General features: G+C 36.1%; 2 protein-coding genes across 2 annotated transcripts; both read right to left on the bottom strand.

Annotated features, from left to right (window-relative positions):
* Window positions 1-2984: 2984 nt before the first annotated feature.
* Smp_156250 (hypothetical protein) lies at window positions 2985-3602 on the bottom strand (the record flags this gene model as incomplete). Its single annotated transcript, XM_018799424.1, has 1 exon — window positions 2985-3602. One exon carries the CDS (start codon window positions 3600-3602, stop codon window positions 2985-2987), a length of 618 nt encoding a protein of 205 aa, XP_018651214.1.
* Window positions 3603-5337: 1735 nt separating this feature from the next.
* On the bottom strand, window positions 5338-17203 carry Smp_063230 (putative leucine-rich repeat-containing protein). The gene is made up of 6 exons (XM_018799423.1): window positions 17142-17203; window positions 12476-12904; window positions 11989-12429; window positions 9860-10099; window positions 7239-7490; window positions 5338-6020 (listed from the first exon to the last, which is right to left on the bottom strand). The coding sequence occupies exons 1-6, from the start codon at window positions 17151-17153 to the stop codon at window positions 5670-5672; spliced, it is 1725 nt and encodes a 574-aa protein (XP_018651213.1). The 5' UTR covers window positions 17154-17203; the 3' UTR covers window positions 5338-5669.
* Window positions 17204-17690: the final 487 nt, after the last annotated feature.

The following is a 17690-nucleotide window of genomic DNA, read 5'->3' as shown; positions in this document are numbered from 1 at the left end:
GCCTCGGGCTATGGAGTTGGAACAATAACATATCATGTATTTACGGACAAAACAAGAAAGACAAATGCTCATGCTGCTAGACCACATACCCTAGCCGAGCAGACTTATTTATTTATTTATTTGAACACATAAATATTGGTACAACGAGGCACCAGATACATATGCGTCACACAAATCAAATGAGATTTGTGTGAGGGCTGTGATACTGCACTGGTGCCCAAACCGAAGCAGGTGGTTTTCTTAGGGGTCACACGCGGAGCCTTTGACCGAAAGATCTGATCCACAAGGCAGTGGAGCATCGTGAGGAGATGCAGTCCCATGGTAGCAGGTGACCAACGATTGGTTCATACGCCATTTGTTTCCTCAGGATATTGGAGCCCATGTGCACCATTTAGCCGAGCAGAACTGAAGCCAGATCGGAAAAAAGGTCCCTCAATCATTTCTGACGTCAAAAAATTCCGTAAAATGCTCCACGGCCGTACATTAACTGTATTAATAGACCAAAAAACTTTCATTGCAATTTTCGGTTTTAGGAAAGGAATCCCTGTCTATACGAGTAACAGATCAAAGTCTTGGACGACAATGCTTCTGAGCTATTACTTCAACATCAAGTATTGGTCAACAAACACCATCAGCCAAGTCAGCGCTCTTTCTCAGTTGATTTGAGTTCAACACTTTGGGTCGGAGGACGTGATTTTTGTCTGAATAGCTGTAGATTCAGAAACAAGACGTGACTAGAAGATGCCTTTTCAAATACTTCATTGTCATCAGATGAAGTTAGGGAAGAAACTCTTCGAGACCTAGTCCTAAAAGAAGTTAAAAAGTTTCATCTAGAAATGTGGGCCTCCAAGATCAGCTCCACAGAGCTTCAGCGGTTTTATCAGCGCAGACTATCTCTCTCAATCACCAATGACTGTGTTCCGTTTTCCAAACGCGTCATAATCCTAAAGAAGCTGCAAGAAATAGTGTTTGAGCAGTCGCATGCAGAACATCCTGGAATAAATCTCACGAAAGCACTAGCACGAAGTTATGTAAACTGGCCGCATTTAGACACTCAACTGAGGTAGCTATCCCGTTCGCGTACCAGATGCGTATTAGCAACGAAAGCAGAGCTGCAATCATAGCCAATACCACAGTCACCGTGGCAGCGTATAAACTTGGACTTTGCCCGTCCACTTCCTAAACAAACTTACCTTTTGGTAGTTGATGCATACAATACGGGGTCAGAAATTGTTTTCATGGAACAGCCAACCGTCAGTTGCAGTCAGAAAACTACGTCAACTAAATATATATATACTAACGTTTTTCTTATTATGATTCCTACTTCCATTCAACTTTGTTTGTTTGGCATATAATTACGTTTTACGTATTCACTGGTAGATACGTATTATATTACTATGCCTGTTATGATCTTCCTTGTTACAACCCAGCTACTCTTATTACTTTAGTATTCTTTAGAAACTTTACCACACTCTATAAGTCCCCAGTCAGAACACGGTTGAACAGGAACGTAATTATATTCCAAACAAATAAAGTTGAATGAAAGTAGAGATCATAGTAAGAAAAACGTTAGTATATTTATAATTTTATACAAGGAGATTCTAGAGCCTTCTCCAGGTATACGTTGATTGATTAGTTCTTAGTCAATTAGTGTGCACCAACACAATCCTGGACGGAACACTCTCTAATTCATTCTATATGCCGTTAAAAATGACCCTGTTATTTAGTTGGCGCTAATAATGGAAAAACTCCAGGAGTCTCGAAGTATCATTCGCAGCTTTGAAATAAAAAATACCTACTCCATTTACCACGTACCGCTTGTATATGGGTTCTTGTTTACATAATCGTAAATATGTGTGGATTATTTTATACTACTACTAAGTAACATGATAAAGTTTGAAAAATTAAGTTGTTCGTTCAGAAAATAACGCTGTTTGGCCTACATAACTACATTTTTGGCAGATTTTCCTTAACCTTATTGCATTTAGTATTTTTCGATTTATTTCCCGATGTGTGAATTTAACAAGCTATATAGTTTGTTAACAATACGCTTTTCACAGAAGTACGTAATATAATTACATTAAACCCTCAGAAAGAGGATCCGAATTGTATTTCATTCTATAATTTGGATGGCTTTAATTCTGAGTCGTTCATAGTATTTCCACACACAATCATTTGCAAAAAATTCCACATAAAGTGAGCCATTCCGATCCCCTCACAATTAATCGTAATCAATAAACAACCTAAGGCATATGTGCATCGTTTCAATTTGATGCACTATATCGTGGTGGTATTATGAAGACGAATCCAAGAGTAGTAGAAGTAATAACAGTATCAGTGGTAGTAGAAACATTAGGGGTAGATACTGTGATCTGAAAAGAAAGCATTAATTCATGAACCCAAGATCTAAGGGAAGACAAAGAGTGAATAGAACTGCACTACTACAACAAACTCTGAGCTACGTTACCTGTCCCCGACTACTGGCTACAATAAACAAGCCAACGCAAACAAGATTGTCTATACCTATCAATACTACTCAGTCCGACCATAAAGAACTTCGTTGACTGATGCTACATCCTAGATTGGTCACTCTTAACTTTCTTCTAGCCTATAACTGATAAATTGTTCAGTTGGTATGGTACCTGATTGCTTTTTAGTCCAAGTTCGAAACGATGACTATTGACGATGAGTCAACATTCATTAAAATGTATGTGCATCAGGATGTCCGCGACCAACCAAGAAGTGCACTATTAGGTTATTAAATCCCGATAAATGCAACCCATAAGGCTTGGTTTTACGGTCGCTTTTTCATTATGACTGTCTTACTTCTTAATTGAGAAATCTGAACAAGCCTCAGGTCCGAGATTGACTTCAGTGAACCTATTAACATGAAAACTCATTCCTTACAATATACTGAAAGAAAACAACTTACAATTATTTGTTTTTTATTTAAAAAAGGTAGTATACTGACAAGCATTTTCATTTTATACACACGGTATATATCTCCGTTTGTGCGAATCTTTATAACGATCCAAGATGACTTGTATTCGAAAGCGTCGATAACCATAATCACATCCTTTACATACATCCCACATTGGACATAATGGACAGCATAATATATCCAAGTACTTCATGCATATTATACCACCCGGAGAATAACAACACTGACACATTGCAAAATTACGTGCATTTTTCTCTGGTGCTAGATTCCATTCTTCTTCTTCCGGTCTTGGGACTATAGTAGGACAACCACTTGGACAATATTTTGTACATTTTTGTAGTGCATAATAAATAGTATCACACTTTTTCGGCATTGTAAAACATGTACAAGATTCACAACATGCTGACAGTAAACAACAACGCAGATTATAGGAATGAGATTCTGAAGAAACTGAATGAATGTCATTACAATTATCGCCATGGTCATCATCACTATCATAATCCATATCACTTTTTTGGACATAACTATGCGCATTGTTAGATGACTGAATCCATGGTACTATATCTATCTGAACATCATGTTGTTTCAGATTTTTATACTCATTGTTACATGGTTTTACTTCTAGACATTCCGGTTGGCTTACAACTACGTGTATTGCCATTTATGAATAAGGGTAGATATGTAAAACTTAATCACAACTTTGTAAAATATTACTTTCCTTTTTATTTCAATAACGAATATTGTATATTAATAACTTATCCTTCAATAAATAATCAATATAGAATAAAAATCAATTAACGAACTAACTCTAAATCAAATAAATTGATTTCAATACATTTAATCAGCCAGATTATCATGTGATTGAGACAACAATAGTTTATCACTGGTTATATATAGCATGAAACTCAAACTTAACTACAGCAGAACAGAAAGGATATGAGCAACATAATTTACAGAGTATATACAATATTAAATCGATTCAAGCTGTCAGTAGCAAAATGGAGGTTATTATTAAAAGCAGCAGTTCAGTATTTCCATACAGAAAGCTAAAATATTTCTAAAACCATCTATGGTTAGTCAATACTTGAAATGATATCATCTTCACAAAGCTGAACAACATTCCATATGTGGTCTGAATAATTTAGGGAGAATGAGTTAAGTGCATATATAGTAAGCCAGTCTAGTTGAATGAACAAATCTAAGTTTAGGGACACTAAACATGTAAATAATTAATTCTCTATTTGTTTAAAACTAAATAACTACCTTTAATTACTAACTAAATATTTAAATCATTAACATGGCTGTTACCATTTAAGTGTAAACTGGAAACTTATTTATTATTTCACCGACAATAGTAACAATCACATCAATGGTTAACGCTTGATTAATGTATCATGCCAAAATTCAATTAAATTGAGGAAACTTAATACTTAACGCTTGATTAATGTATCATGCCAAAATTCAATTAAATTGAGGAAACTTAATACTGATAAAGGTAAGGAAGCATCATATTAGTACCACTCAATTTTAGGATTCATGATTGGTAAGATACTTTCTACTTGCTAATTGATAAGCAATTCAAAAACATTCAGTCTATAATTCAACTTGAGATGTCGTGAACTGAATACAGCTTTTCATTGCTCACTGAGTTTCAGTGATTTTATACAGTTTATGTCAGTCAATAGCATTTAAACTGGTAGGAAGATATTTTACATTAAAAATAAAAGTGAGTGTTGCAGGTATATAGTCATTTTTACTGAAAAAATACCTTAGCATGTTTTGAAATAGATTGGGCTACAGTTCCAAAGAATTAGACTTTATAGATAATGAAAATTTCATTCAAGATGATTTTTTATGAATTGAAAAAAAGTCAGTTCTTCATCTGAGAGCATCAGATTAGCAGGCCGGTTGGTAATCATACAAAAGACGATTCTAAATCACTTAACTTCCAATGACTTACCTCCATTCCACTTTATGTAACTTATATATCAAGCATAGCTTCATACAATCAACTACGAGTCGTACTTTATTGTGTTGAAGGCTGGTGAGACATAAAGCATCCCTAAAGCAAATTAAGTGGAACTGAATTTGAATGTTCTATTCAAAGGGTCCCGAATCCTCCTTTAATCACTACGGTATTATTGTCTCCTATGAGGCGAATTTCACTTTATTCAGTAATCCTATACAGCCAATCAATGGTTATAAATATCATTGTTAAACTTCTTACAACATGTGAAGCTCAGAACCCCATACATAAAACTACATGCATGATTACACTGTTATACTGATGATTTTCTTTCAGTCACCAAATAATGTTAAATTAATAGATGAATACTCTGAAATTTTTGTCAGAAGAAAAAAACAGTCAAATAAGTGATAAACCAACAATTTTTTTATTTTACTTTTTTCGATTCTCTAATTCCACACGAAGAACAGTAGTTATAATGTCTCCTTAACCATGATAAAGACGTTATGAATAGAATAAAGAACCAAATTTACAAAATAGCGAACGGACATACATTAAAACATGTTTATTGCTTTTAAATGAGAAACATGATCCAGTAACAATGACGATGACGACGGTTAATGGTAATAAAAGAAGAGTATCACAACAGAAAACTTATTAGCATTAATGAATAAAAGTTAAAAATAATTATTTCACTCTGTTAAGTATCTATATAGATATAAATTCGTTTCTGATAACATATGAGTAATAAGAATAATATATCTAACGAATGGTATTAAACTTTGCATCAGTTAAATCCGACCGTGATGGAAACATGACACATAGATTGTAATCGAAATCAACATCGACAACACGAATTGGACGTACCACAAGAGCGTTAGGTGGAATGACAACCGACTTCAGTGTTAACTTTCTATCCACTTCGTCAACAAGCTGTGATTGTTCTGCTGTATTAACTTCCTCGGTGTTTGGCTTGTCACTGGGTTTATTCTCCCTTGTTTGTGGGCAAGCATTTTCTAATAGCCAAGCGATGACTACTTCAGCAAATTGTTTGCATAAAGGTAAATTGATTCCAGAAACTTCAATCAGTATATTATGTGTGTTTACAGTTAACTATAAATATAAGAAGAGAACACTGAGTAAGAAGCATGACAATAGATAATACAACATGAGTCTAAGCATGACCTATTTTTGTCTAGCAGAAGTAACCACAACTATAACAACAACCTGGAAAACAAAGATGATATGAATAATTTGAGGATCTTATAAATCAATTAAGTCATTGTTACGGAAGATGGTAGTCAGGCAAATTACAATAACCCACAAAAATAGAATGTATGCATAGCACGCTACTGTAATATTTGTTAAATTTTCTCAGTAACATTATAAACATCTGTTCGATGCTAAGAGGAGCAATTGGTTATGTTTGGTTATTGATGCCCTCATGAATTTGTCTTATCGCGTAAGCACTAATGTTGGGTTCGGGGTATTATTTGCAAGGAAAAAGTATCTTGAACCAGTGTTACGATTATTTTCGGTCATCTAACTTAAGTACGATAGTTGCATTCATAATCAAATTTTTACTCTACAACAATAAGAAAACCGAATTGTTTCAGCTTACAGTTTATAACTGTTTTGACCTGTAGAAATGTCAAAAAATATATTGATCTAGTTGTTTGAGTATTTATTGTATAATGCATTGCTTCGAAAAGCAAATTATGATTGGCTACCAGTCCTTTAGATTCAACATCTATGTATTGTATCAATCACCAATATGCCTTGAAGGTGTTAATAAGGAGTAGATTGGTCCATGTACATGCAAAGAGCAGGAATAAATATTAGACGGTAATATTTCACTGTTGTTAGTTACCTTTTACCAACAAATTTCAGAGAACCATCAACATGCTTTCCTTTCATTTCGACGATCCATAAACCTGTTCGCAATACAATACTTCAAAACAGTATTTCTACCTTGAAATAACATTATTTATGTAGTCCAATTAGCCTTACTACCTATCATACATTTCGGATAGGATCGACTTTCATGTAACTCTGTCTGACTTATTACACGGGTTAATGATGATAGTTTCAGGTAACACTGAGTAAAAGCCAATGATACTGTACAGCTATTGAGAACAAAACGAGCCAGAGTAGAAAATAATAGAGTAAGACTGTTAAAAAGGTTAACCTAGATATTTATGTTACCCGATGTGAGAGACCATTGTTTACACACACTCATTATAATTATGACACAAAATAAATTCAACTTTGGTAATCTCCAAGGTGATTATTACTTATGAGCAATCTATAAAAACCACAGTAACAACCCACCCGTGTGTGATGACTATTGGTAAGTGGAGGAACTGAGATGACCACTGGTGTACTATCCACAACAATAGGAACCATTACATCACTGAATACATTTGAAACCATTGCACTTTCGATATCCAATACATTCAAATAACGATAAACTTGACTAAATCTTGTTTGTTTACGAGATTTTCTATCCAACTGTGCTTCTTGAACTAATTGTCTCAAAAATGCTTCACCAGTACCATTAATAGATCTATTCAACGGATGAATCTGTTAGAAAAAACAAAAATGTATACACAAAATTATATTCATATATGCAAACATGTTAAAATTAAAGGCATATACTATAATGCCTAAATACAATTTTAATAAACGTTTACAACTATTATTGATAGATATATTGTTAATAAAATTAATGTACCCTATCAAAATCAAATACAGGTTTATGTATTGGACTTTATGAGAAATGTTCTAATGTAAGTATTGGTGATATACAAAAGAAAATCAGCTGGTAAACTTTAAACAAATGCATTCAAACTCTCATACTTTAAACGATACAAAACAATTGTAACGGAGAACAGACTGTTTGAATCAACAAAATTTTGATATCAGTACTCATACGGAATTCTATGATGGATTAAACTGCAAAATCGTGCATGGAGGACAGTTGACAGATTCATTCGAGGTAAGGACCGGTGTTAGGCAAGGTTGCTTACTCTCAACCTTTCTCTTTTTCCTGGTGATCAAGTGGATTATGAAGATGTCAACATCTGGAGGGAAGCACAGGATACAGTGGACAGCTAGGATGCAGCTGGACGATTTAGACTTCGCATATGATCTGGCTCTTTTATCACACACGCAACAACAAATTCAGAAGACGACAAGTGTAGCAGCAGTAGGTTTCAATATACACAAAGGGAAAAGCAAGATTCTCCAATACAAAACAGTATGCACCAATCGAATCACACTTGACGAAGAAGCTTTGAAGGATGTAAAAATCTTTACATATCTGGGCAGCATCATTGATGAACACCGTGAATCTGATGAAGATGTGAAGACGCGGATCGGCAAAGAAAGAGCAGCATATTTACAACTTAAAAACATTTAGAACTCAAAACAATTGTCAACCAACACCATGATTAGAATTTTCAATACAAATGTCAAGACAGTTCTACTGTATGGGGCGGAGACGTGGAGAACTACGAAAGCCATCATCAACAAGATACAGGTGTTTATTAACAGTTGTCTACGCAAAATACTTCGGATCCGGTGACCAGGCATTACCAGCAACAACCTACCGTGGGAGAGAACAAACCAGATTTTAGTGGAGGAAGAAATCAGGAAGAAGCGCTGGAAGTGGATAGGACACACTTTGAGGAAAGCAGCCAACTGCGTCACAAGGCAAGCCCTCACATGGAATCCTCAAGGCAAAAGGACAAGAGGAAGACCAAAGAACACATTACACCGAGAAATGGAGACAGACATGAGAAGAATGAACAAAAACTGGATAGAACTAGAAAGAAGGGCCCAGGATAGAGTGGGTTTGAGAAAGCTGGTCGTTGGCCTATGCTCCATTGGGGGTAACATACGTAAGTAAGCTTAGCGTTTGTAACTTTTTATCCAGAGTAAAATTACATGTGACAAAAATAATCTTCAAAAAACGGAATCCTTATAACGAATAAATATAGTTCATAAATGAAAATGGAATTTCAGAAACTTTAAAAAGATTAGATGTTTAAGAGTAAACAAGTATGAATTACGGAGAGTTATTGACTAGATTTATTGAGTAAAAGTTGAATCAGTGTTTGTAACCTAGTAGCTCGATGATAAAATTTACCATTTGTTGTGGATATCCTGAGCAAAAATGAGAACGTTTCAAATGAGTTTCTATCGCTCCCTGTTGTTACCTGATATGTTGCTTCAGCTTTCGTGTAAATTAACATTTACCGTAGCAATAGCAACCATTACTTACCTGAGAATATTGCATCAGAATTGAAAAATATCTGGTTCAAAAAATCACGAAACCTATTTTAAAAGCCTTATCATGATATCTTCAACTAATACCATTTACACTATGAGCAAACCAATCTAATTCTCACTGAACTCATTTCCTTGCGTAATGTGATATCTTCTAAATACTTAGGACTGTTAGATAAAGTTGCGTAGAGCTGTAGGCATATGAAGCTGACACGCTCTAGCCAATGCATTTGACTAAAATCACATTGGAATTATGTACCGCCTTTTATCGTTCGAATCGTTATTTTTTAAAATCTTTCTCATTTACTTATTTACTACTCCTGGTACTAATTTAATTCATATACTTTGTTATGTACTTTTATCTCTCTACTTCCCTATTGATGTGTTGTTTTGAAACTCGGCAGCTTATATTAGGGAACTTATTTCAAACTCAACATTATTTTTTGTTCATTCGTCTATCTTTTGTCAAGATTACTTTTGCAAATACTTGTTCATATGAAGCACTTCTATCATTCCCTAGAATGATATTTTTTTACATTTAAAAAGATTTTTAGAGGAATTCATTTTTACAAAAAAAGGAAAAAAGTATATAACACTCATTATGCTAACTAGAAATAAAGATTATTAGAAGTAATAAAATAATATTTACAAGGAAAACTTACTAGAAATGACTTTGCTTCTTTTAAAGTGTAAGCAAGTGGAAAACGGATTAGTTGTAAATCATGAGTAGCTAAAGTTGCATGATGACGCATTTGGCCAATATCACGATGCCAATTTTCTTGAGCTCGTAGAAAAGCTCTCAGTTTTGTTTCAGAAGGAAATTCTACACCATGAACCGTACAGGCAACTATGTAAGGACGTGGGCCAGTTTTCACTGAGCGAGTCTGATTAATTTGATATTCCTTAAGTATTTAAAAAACAGAGTATAATAACGACGAATTACACAAACCTAGAAATATTAGCAAATATAATAACAATAGACAAGGTGATCAAATAATTATTCTTTAAATCTAATTTAAAAATGATTGAAGGTTAACCAAATGTAAGCTTATTGGTGACAATGTTATTCACCACACTAATATAAAAATCTAGGCTTCAGTAGTGTTGGAAAATAGTTTACAGTTCCAGTTAATCTTCCACAAAAGCATACAAAAAAATTGGCAAAAGGTGCATATAATGATCATAGTGTTGGGTAACAATAGCGAACAGAATTGATAGAATGACTACGTATACTCACTCTCTCTCTAGAAATGCTTTCATATAACCATGAGTTTTTAGCCGTAAACAGAGAAGTCCTACTAATTAGATTCACGTATTGTTTTTAGGAAACTAAGAGGACGAAAAGGAAACATCCAGTGTTGGTGGTTCACACGAAAGATTCACATAGAGAAGTTGAAAAACCATGATTCTAATCTAACGGTGTCCATGGACTTCAAAATTCTAGTGAAACAAACTGTATAAGAACTTATTTTAGTCACTGGCTACCATGGGATTGCATCTTCTTAAAATCCTGTCGTCTCTAAACGGTTCCAAGTTAACGAATAGTCGATTTTATGACTACCGTTAGAACGGACGAGATTTGGTACAACTTTTCTGAAGCTACGTGTACAATTGAAACCTGTCACCTCCAACATTAACAGGGTGGGAAAAAGATAGGTTTGGCTGATTCTTTGAAAAATTTGGTGTCGATGTATCAAGTATATCTGAGACCTGTATTATAAATTTTGGTTTTCTATTACATTCATCAGGGTAATCAAATGAACTGCCTTCAACCTAAAGAAACTTTTCATGGCTATTTTAAACTGAACTATAATTTTTATTCGTTTATTTATGGACTGTACGACCTTCACCTCTTGTTTTCCTTTACCGAATTATCATTTTGTTCAACGGAAAGTATCAAGTAAACCATTTAACTGAAAATGTAGAGTACAATGTTTAAAAAATCTTAATACTGAAATTCTAATTATATGATTTATTAATATGTAGCTAGCTAAAACACAACCATTTAAAAAACAAAATCTTAGTTACGTTAATTTTAGGAAGAACTCATTAAAAGCGATCTCTCAACAAATTCAGATTAGACAGGACTGAGTTTAAAATTTTCAGAAATCCGTTGGAAATTTCAGTCAGTCAGTTACAACGTAGAACTTCGTACGTACGTACATCAGTTCGAGTTGCCATACCACATTAGCACAGAGATGAAGTAGTCGATTCAAATACCATAGTGGTAGAAGTAGTAAGAGTATAAGCAGTAATCGGAAAGATTAGGTTTTGAAAATGTTATTCGAGAAGCATAATCCAGTGAAGTAAATTTGAAAAGAGAAAAAGAGAGCGACATGAAGAATTCAGAAGATTAGAGTTTGACCGAACACAAAGAGTGGATGCACCTTCGCCATTGCAAACGATTTTGAGCCATGTCATTCAAGGTCTCTAACCGTCGATTGCTATCATCTCGCGAATCCCAACCAGGTAGTCTACACCTACCAACATGGCCCAGTCCACTTGTCAGCGACTTCATGGATTTGTGCCATGTTTTGGTCTGGCTGCCCCTAGCTTTCTTCCAACCTGCTCCTACACCATAAGGCATTGCACGTCGGGGCAGTCGGTGGTTGGGCATACGTTGGAAATTTAGCATTAGTGATAGGGATTTCTGTTAGGTTTTTAGAGTAAATAATTTTAAGCAGAATTTGAGTTCACATTATGGCTTAGTAGTTAGAAACAGATATTTATAGATTGAAATAATCTCAAGAATTTGCCGAAATACTGATAGAATTGTAGGGGAAAAACATACTTCATTTTCATTTGGGCGCTGAATGACAATATGCGGCGTTGAAATTCCCGTAACTTCCGGTGGTCGAGCGATGGAATTATTCATTTCTTCATGTTCGGTTGAAGATTTCGATGGTGAATTTTTGTCATTAACTTTCTTTCCTTTTTTGCTTCCTGTTTCGTCCAAACGACGAAGATAAGCTAAAAGCGCAGTTGGTGAATGTTCATCGACAGAAAGCCTTTTCAACCGATTATCTTTAAAAGGGTTTCCATGAATCTTTAAAACATTTAGTTTGCGACAACGATGAATGTTGGCTGGAAAATCAGTTAAAGAGTTTTCTGAAAAATTTGCACTCTTGAGATTTGATAAGTTAAACAAATCATTCGGTAAATTAGAAATGTTATTATATGAAACATCCAAGACTGCCAGATTAGTTAGCAACTGGATTCCTTCAGGAAGTAACTAAAAGCCGAAATAGTCAACAACAAAGAAACATGAGATAACATACAGTTAATTGATTCTTAGAAGCTGAGAATTCATGTAGTGACTTTAACCCTTGAACAGATGGTATATTTTGTATTTTATTACCGGATAAAATAAGACTAGATAGATTAGACAAATGGTCGAAAATGTCAGGAATCATTGAAATGTTATTAAAGGATAGGTCTAAAGATCGTAAACAATGGAGAGATCCGAGATTAGTTGGAACAGCTTTTAGCATATTTGATGTCAGGCATAGTTGCGCAAGATTTGAAAGCTTCGATATATCTTCGGACAGAAATTCTAAACAAGTATGTGAAATTTCCAGAAAATTGAGCTTTTTTAGATCATAAATCCTTTGGTCAAGCCCCAATGTTTCGATCATTTCTGAAATTTCCTTTCCAGAAATCACAAGTTCATGTCTACCTTCCACGAGAGCTGTTGAAACAATACTCCACTGAAAGTACAAAACATACAAGAACAAGATATAAAAAACTAAAACTAGTGTTTTGACATGATTGAGATAGTAAACTATTGGAACTTAATCTATGTAATTAGTGATGTTTCCTAAACATGATGATGGCCGATCAGTGAAGTGTTTAGTGAGATTTTAATGGGTTGAAGCACAACTGTCCCAGACTCCATTCTGATTGACTGAATGAATGAATAGAAGTTTAGTCAGTCAGTAACAATGTAGAACCTGGTACGTATGTACATCAATTCATGTTGTCAGGCCGAATCCCAGAATAGTAGGGGTAATAACAGTATCAGTTGTAATAGGAAAGATTAGGCATCGAAGATACGACTTGAGAGCAAAATATAAAGTAGTGAAATAAAAACAACAAAATTGTGGGGAATTTAGGATCCCACAATTCGAGAGAAGACAAAAAATAGATGCACCTATGCCATTCCAAGCGATTTTGAGCCATGTCACAGCCTCTAACCGCCGGTTACGATAATCGCCCAGACCACAGCCAAGTACTGTATACCTATTGACATGACTCAGTCCTAGTGTCGGTGATTTTATGAACTGATACCATGTCTTAGTTTAGCCGCCCCTAGCATTCTTCCAAGTTACTCCTACACCAGAAAACATCGCCCATCGACGTAGGCGGTGGTCGGTCACACATAAAAGTTAAATCAACACTTCTAAATCCGTGTCGACATTTCGTCAGACACCAGACAACCAGGACTGATCAGACTCCCAAGATAAGTGGAGTTGTCAATGAGTTCAACTACTTCCCTCCCTATCACTAATTCAGGAGCCGGCGCAAGCCAATCGTGAAGTGACACTTTAGATTGAGAGGGAAAGAAGCCTGTCTCAAACATGCTCGCATTGTTGCTTAAGGTGGTCAGAAGACAGTATTTTGTCAGAGCCTTCACCAAACAAAACTATAACATCTGCGCATTCAAGTTAATAAGTGTACCTCCTGAAAGGAGATCAATTCCAGAAAATTCAGTCGATGAGAACGTTATTTCCAGCAGTAGGTTTATGATGAAGTTAAACAAAAATGGAGATAGTGGACAACTTTAACGGACACCACTTGAGGTCGCGGAATCAGATGACAGTTCGCTATAAGCTCTGACTCAACTAGTAGTGTTCGAGTAGAGAGCCCTCACAAGGTTTATATACTTCTGAGGTACACCTTTCAATGACAGACACTGACACAGAACCTCTCGGTCTACAGAGTCAAATGCTACACACAGGCGACTGTTAACAGGGACCCATTGTAAAAGTTCTTATCCTGACCTCAAACTTATTGCTATGCCCACACACGTCAGTCCACGCGATCTAGCAGTCAGGTGGCCAGATACATGGAAGGTGTATCTCGTTGACTCCCCGTTTAAGCTAGGTGAGGTCAGGTGAATGACTATACTAGGATACTGCATGTGTGTTTCGGAGACAACATACAATAATCGTATGAGACTCTAGAGTCTTAGCCATGGAGGCCTGTTGGGTGATTTGACACAGGATAAGTTGAAGGACCCAATGTGCAATTTAGAACGAGATCTCAGTAGACCTGTTCTTGTTTGGCTGTTGTTAATCGCTGTCTTCTTTTTCTTTTTACTCCAATCTTGTCCAGGGTTTCCATAGAGATCCATTCCTTATTATAATACTTGTGGCGGTCCAGAACCACCTGACATGTTGACGTTAGTGATTCTTTGATCTCTTTTCAGTTGCCTTCCATGGTAGTTTCATCTTCTTTGAGTAGATCCTGTAAGACTTGGAACCTGTCGTTGAGATTTACCTTGAGTTCGTTAGTTAAACCTTTGTAATGCTGTTACTCCAGTTTTCCAGTGTTTCTTTAGCTTCGGTTTTATCGCGGTCATAAACAAGTGGTGATCTAAAGCTGTTTCAGCTCTTCTCCTGGTTCTCACATCTTTCATTGTCCTTCTGAATTTCTTACTTATGCAAATATGATCGACCTGGTTTTCTGTACTGTGATTCGATGAGACCTATGTAGCTTTGTTTATGCGTTTGTGTAGGAATATTGTGCCATCTATAACCATTTTGTTGAATAAACACAAATTTGTAAATCTGTCACCATTTTCGCTTCTTTCTCTCAATCAGTCCATTTCTTCCCATGATACCTTCATATCCGGTGTTGTCCACTCCTACTTTGGCGTTTAGGTCTCCCATCAGGATGGCCAGGACGTTTTCTGAGAACTTCGCTATGATCGACTGCAGCCTCTCGTAAAACTAATCTTCATCGTCTTTAGTGCTATTATTGGTGGGTGCATAACATTGGATAGCATTCATTGTCCCCAAATGCCCTGGTACGGCCGAGGGTGGAGAGAGTCAACTCTCTCGAAATGCTCTCATATGGCCACATGCATACAACCACTGGCATGGAAGTCCTACTCACTGTCTTCTCATGGCGGGGGTGTTGTTTACGAAATTGAGAGGACGAAAAGTAAATGTCCAGCGCTTTAACCGGGTTGGTGGATACGGAAGATACACCTAGGGGAGTTGGAAAACCCTGATTCTAAACCATTGGTGCACATGGGCTCCAGAATCTTGATAGAACGAATGGTCTATGAACCTACTGTTGGTCACCGGCTACCATGGGACTGTGCCTCCTGACGTCACTCCACTGCCTTTTGGATCAGGTTGAAGACTTCGGGTGTGGCTCTCTAAGAAAACCACCTGTTTCGGTTTGGGCACCTGGAAAGTACAACAGCACACACAAATCAAGTGATTTGTTTCGCATATGTATTCCGTGCCCCTTCGTACCAATATTTATGTGTTCAAATAAATAAATAAATAAATAAATAACATTTATTGTAATTTCCTCCATTGCTTTGAAGGATAATTTGATGATTCTGGACCCACGAGATTCCCATCCTACGTGCTTCGTTAGACAGCATTAGAGCGATTCCCTGAGTGTGTGGAGCATTTTCTGTTTCGTGATCAGGGTATAGCAGCATCTCTCCCGAATCTATCCTTTTCTGTCTAGCTTGGGTCCAGTAGGTTTCACTCTCATTCCGAACACAGTCAATTCGTATTTCCTTATTTCCGTAGTTATTTGATTGGCCCTCCAGGTCTTCCACATTGTCTAGACATTACATGTACCTATATTAATTGCTACTCCGGTTGTTAGAAGGGGCATTGAACTCGTGACTGCCGACGATTTTCAGCTTTCGCCATGAGACGTCATAATTCTGAAAGAAGATCCTTCAACTCCCACGGCAGAGCTAAAATGGTTTAATTTGTTAATTCTGGTTAGCGTTTTTTTAGCAAGGTTATTTTCTACGAGATGGGGTTGTTGACCCCATGACCAACCCTCTACGCTGGCTTGGGACCGGCAGTAACCCTAGAAGAGCTGAAGGCGGAGTAACAACAACAATTAGTTTCAGAGTAGGAAATAGTAGTAAATATTCAAACTGAATAAGAGCGTTGGATTATTCTACGGCTTAAAAGGAACTTCACACCCTTTTTCTTTATCAACCACAAAATAAACTACCTAACATATATAATGCTAATGAAGAATTTTTACTAAACTTGTTTCATGGAGAGGCAACATGTTCCTGACAGTATTTAGAATCTTATTTTACGGTTTGCAATTTTTTGTATAATACGAATATCAATGCCCGTTCACCATTATTCTTTCCCGAGCTTATGAGAAAAGACTTTGTAGTGCTAAAGAAAACACTGAAGGCAACTAGTAAGGTACATGTTTTACGGACACTATTGTGGGTAGGCCTTTGAAATTCTACACAAAACTACCATGTTACTTTACCAGATATTAATTATCCACTAAATTCACATATTTCTCTGTGTATTTCTTCAGGCAGAATGACGTGTGTGTACTTTGAAGTCCATATACGGGAACAGAGGTACAAGAGCTATACAATCAGTGTTCGGCACAAATAATGAGCAAAAACATGTAGATGCATGATCAAAAACGTATGTTCGAACCTACTGACCGACTATTATAAGGACTCTAATATTCTTACACACAACTCGTCTAGTTTTATTTATTAGTTTTCTTGTGCATTTATATATCTCTCGATACGTATGAGAAGGTTGGGAAGAACTTGTAGAGGTACTATATTCTGTGAATTCTATGCTATACTAAGGAAACAATCCTGTGTTAGGATATCAACATCATTTATTCATTCATAACAAAATGCTCGTCTTTTATGACGAGTTTCAAAATAATACAATACATATAAGGCACGAAAACACATACTTCACGAGCCATTTTTAAGGAAACAATAGATGACCTGATCCCACGTTTCCGAAGTACAGCGTCACTATTAACCTTTGCGCCTCTTAAATTTAACCTATATCCAATACCCAAAACCTGTAGTCTTCAGTAATAAGGAAAGTAGATTGATGGACCTGTGTTAATATTTACAGTTTTTTTCATTAAAAGTTCAGCTCCTCCTTGAACTGTTCATTTATAGGGCTGATACGACTTGTTAAGGTAAAGCATCCCAGATATTGACTACTAGATAAGAAAACGTGAATACCACCCTGAGTTTATGAGATCGCCGTCATTGAACCCCCTTTACTAAGGCCTTGGAAATGATTCGTTCTGGAGGGAACAAAAAGATAAGACATATTAGCAAGCAAATAGTTATCAAAGATATAGGATACCAATAATAGGTCAACTCGCGTCCCACGTTACGATAAGGGGAAAAGGTTCAAATGACTTGGGCGCTCATAGTAAAAGAATTTAGAAAGATCATTTACCAGCTTTGTACCCACATGCTGAACACGCTGGATTGTGTTAATA

This window comes from Schistosoma mansoni, chromosome 3, assembly GCF_000237925.1.
Source record: "Schistosoma mansoni strain Puerto Rico chromosome 3, complete genome".
In the NCBI taxonomy this organism is placed as follows: Eukaryota; Metazoa; Platyhelminthes; class Trematoda; order Strigeidida; family Schistosomatidae; genus Schistosoma; species Schistosoma mansoni.
Note: the sequence above shows the minus strand (reverse complement) of the source record. Positions and strands in the feature narration are given on the sequence as shown.

Excerpts from the sequence above, each read along its gene's own strand:
- Smp_063230 (XM_018799423.1), bottom strand. Across the intron at positions 10,100-11,988 it reads AGCGCCCAAATGAAAATGAA|GAATATCAAATTAATCAGAC; the intron begins GTATGTTTTTCC and ends TAAATACTTAAG. Across the intron at positions 6,021-7,238 it reads CCAATAGTCATCACACACGG|TTAACTGTAAACACACATAA; the intron begins GTGGGTTGTTAC and ends TTATATTTATAG.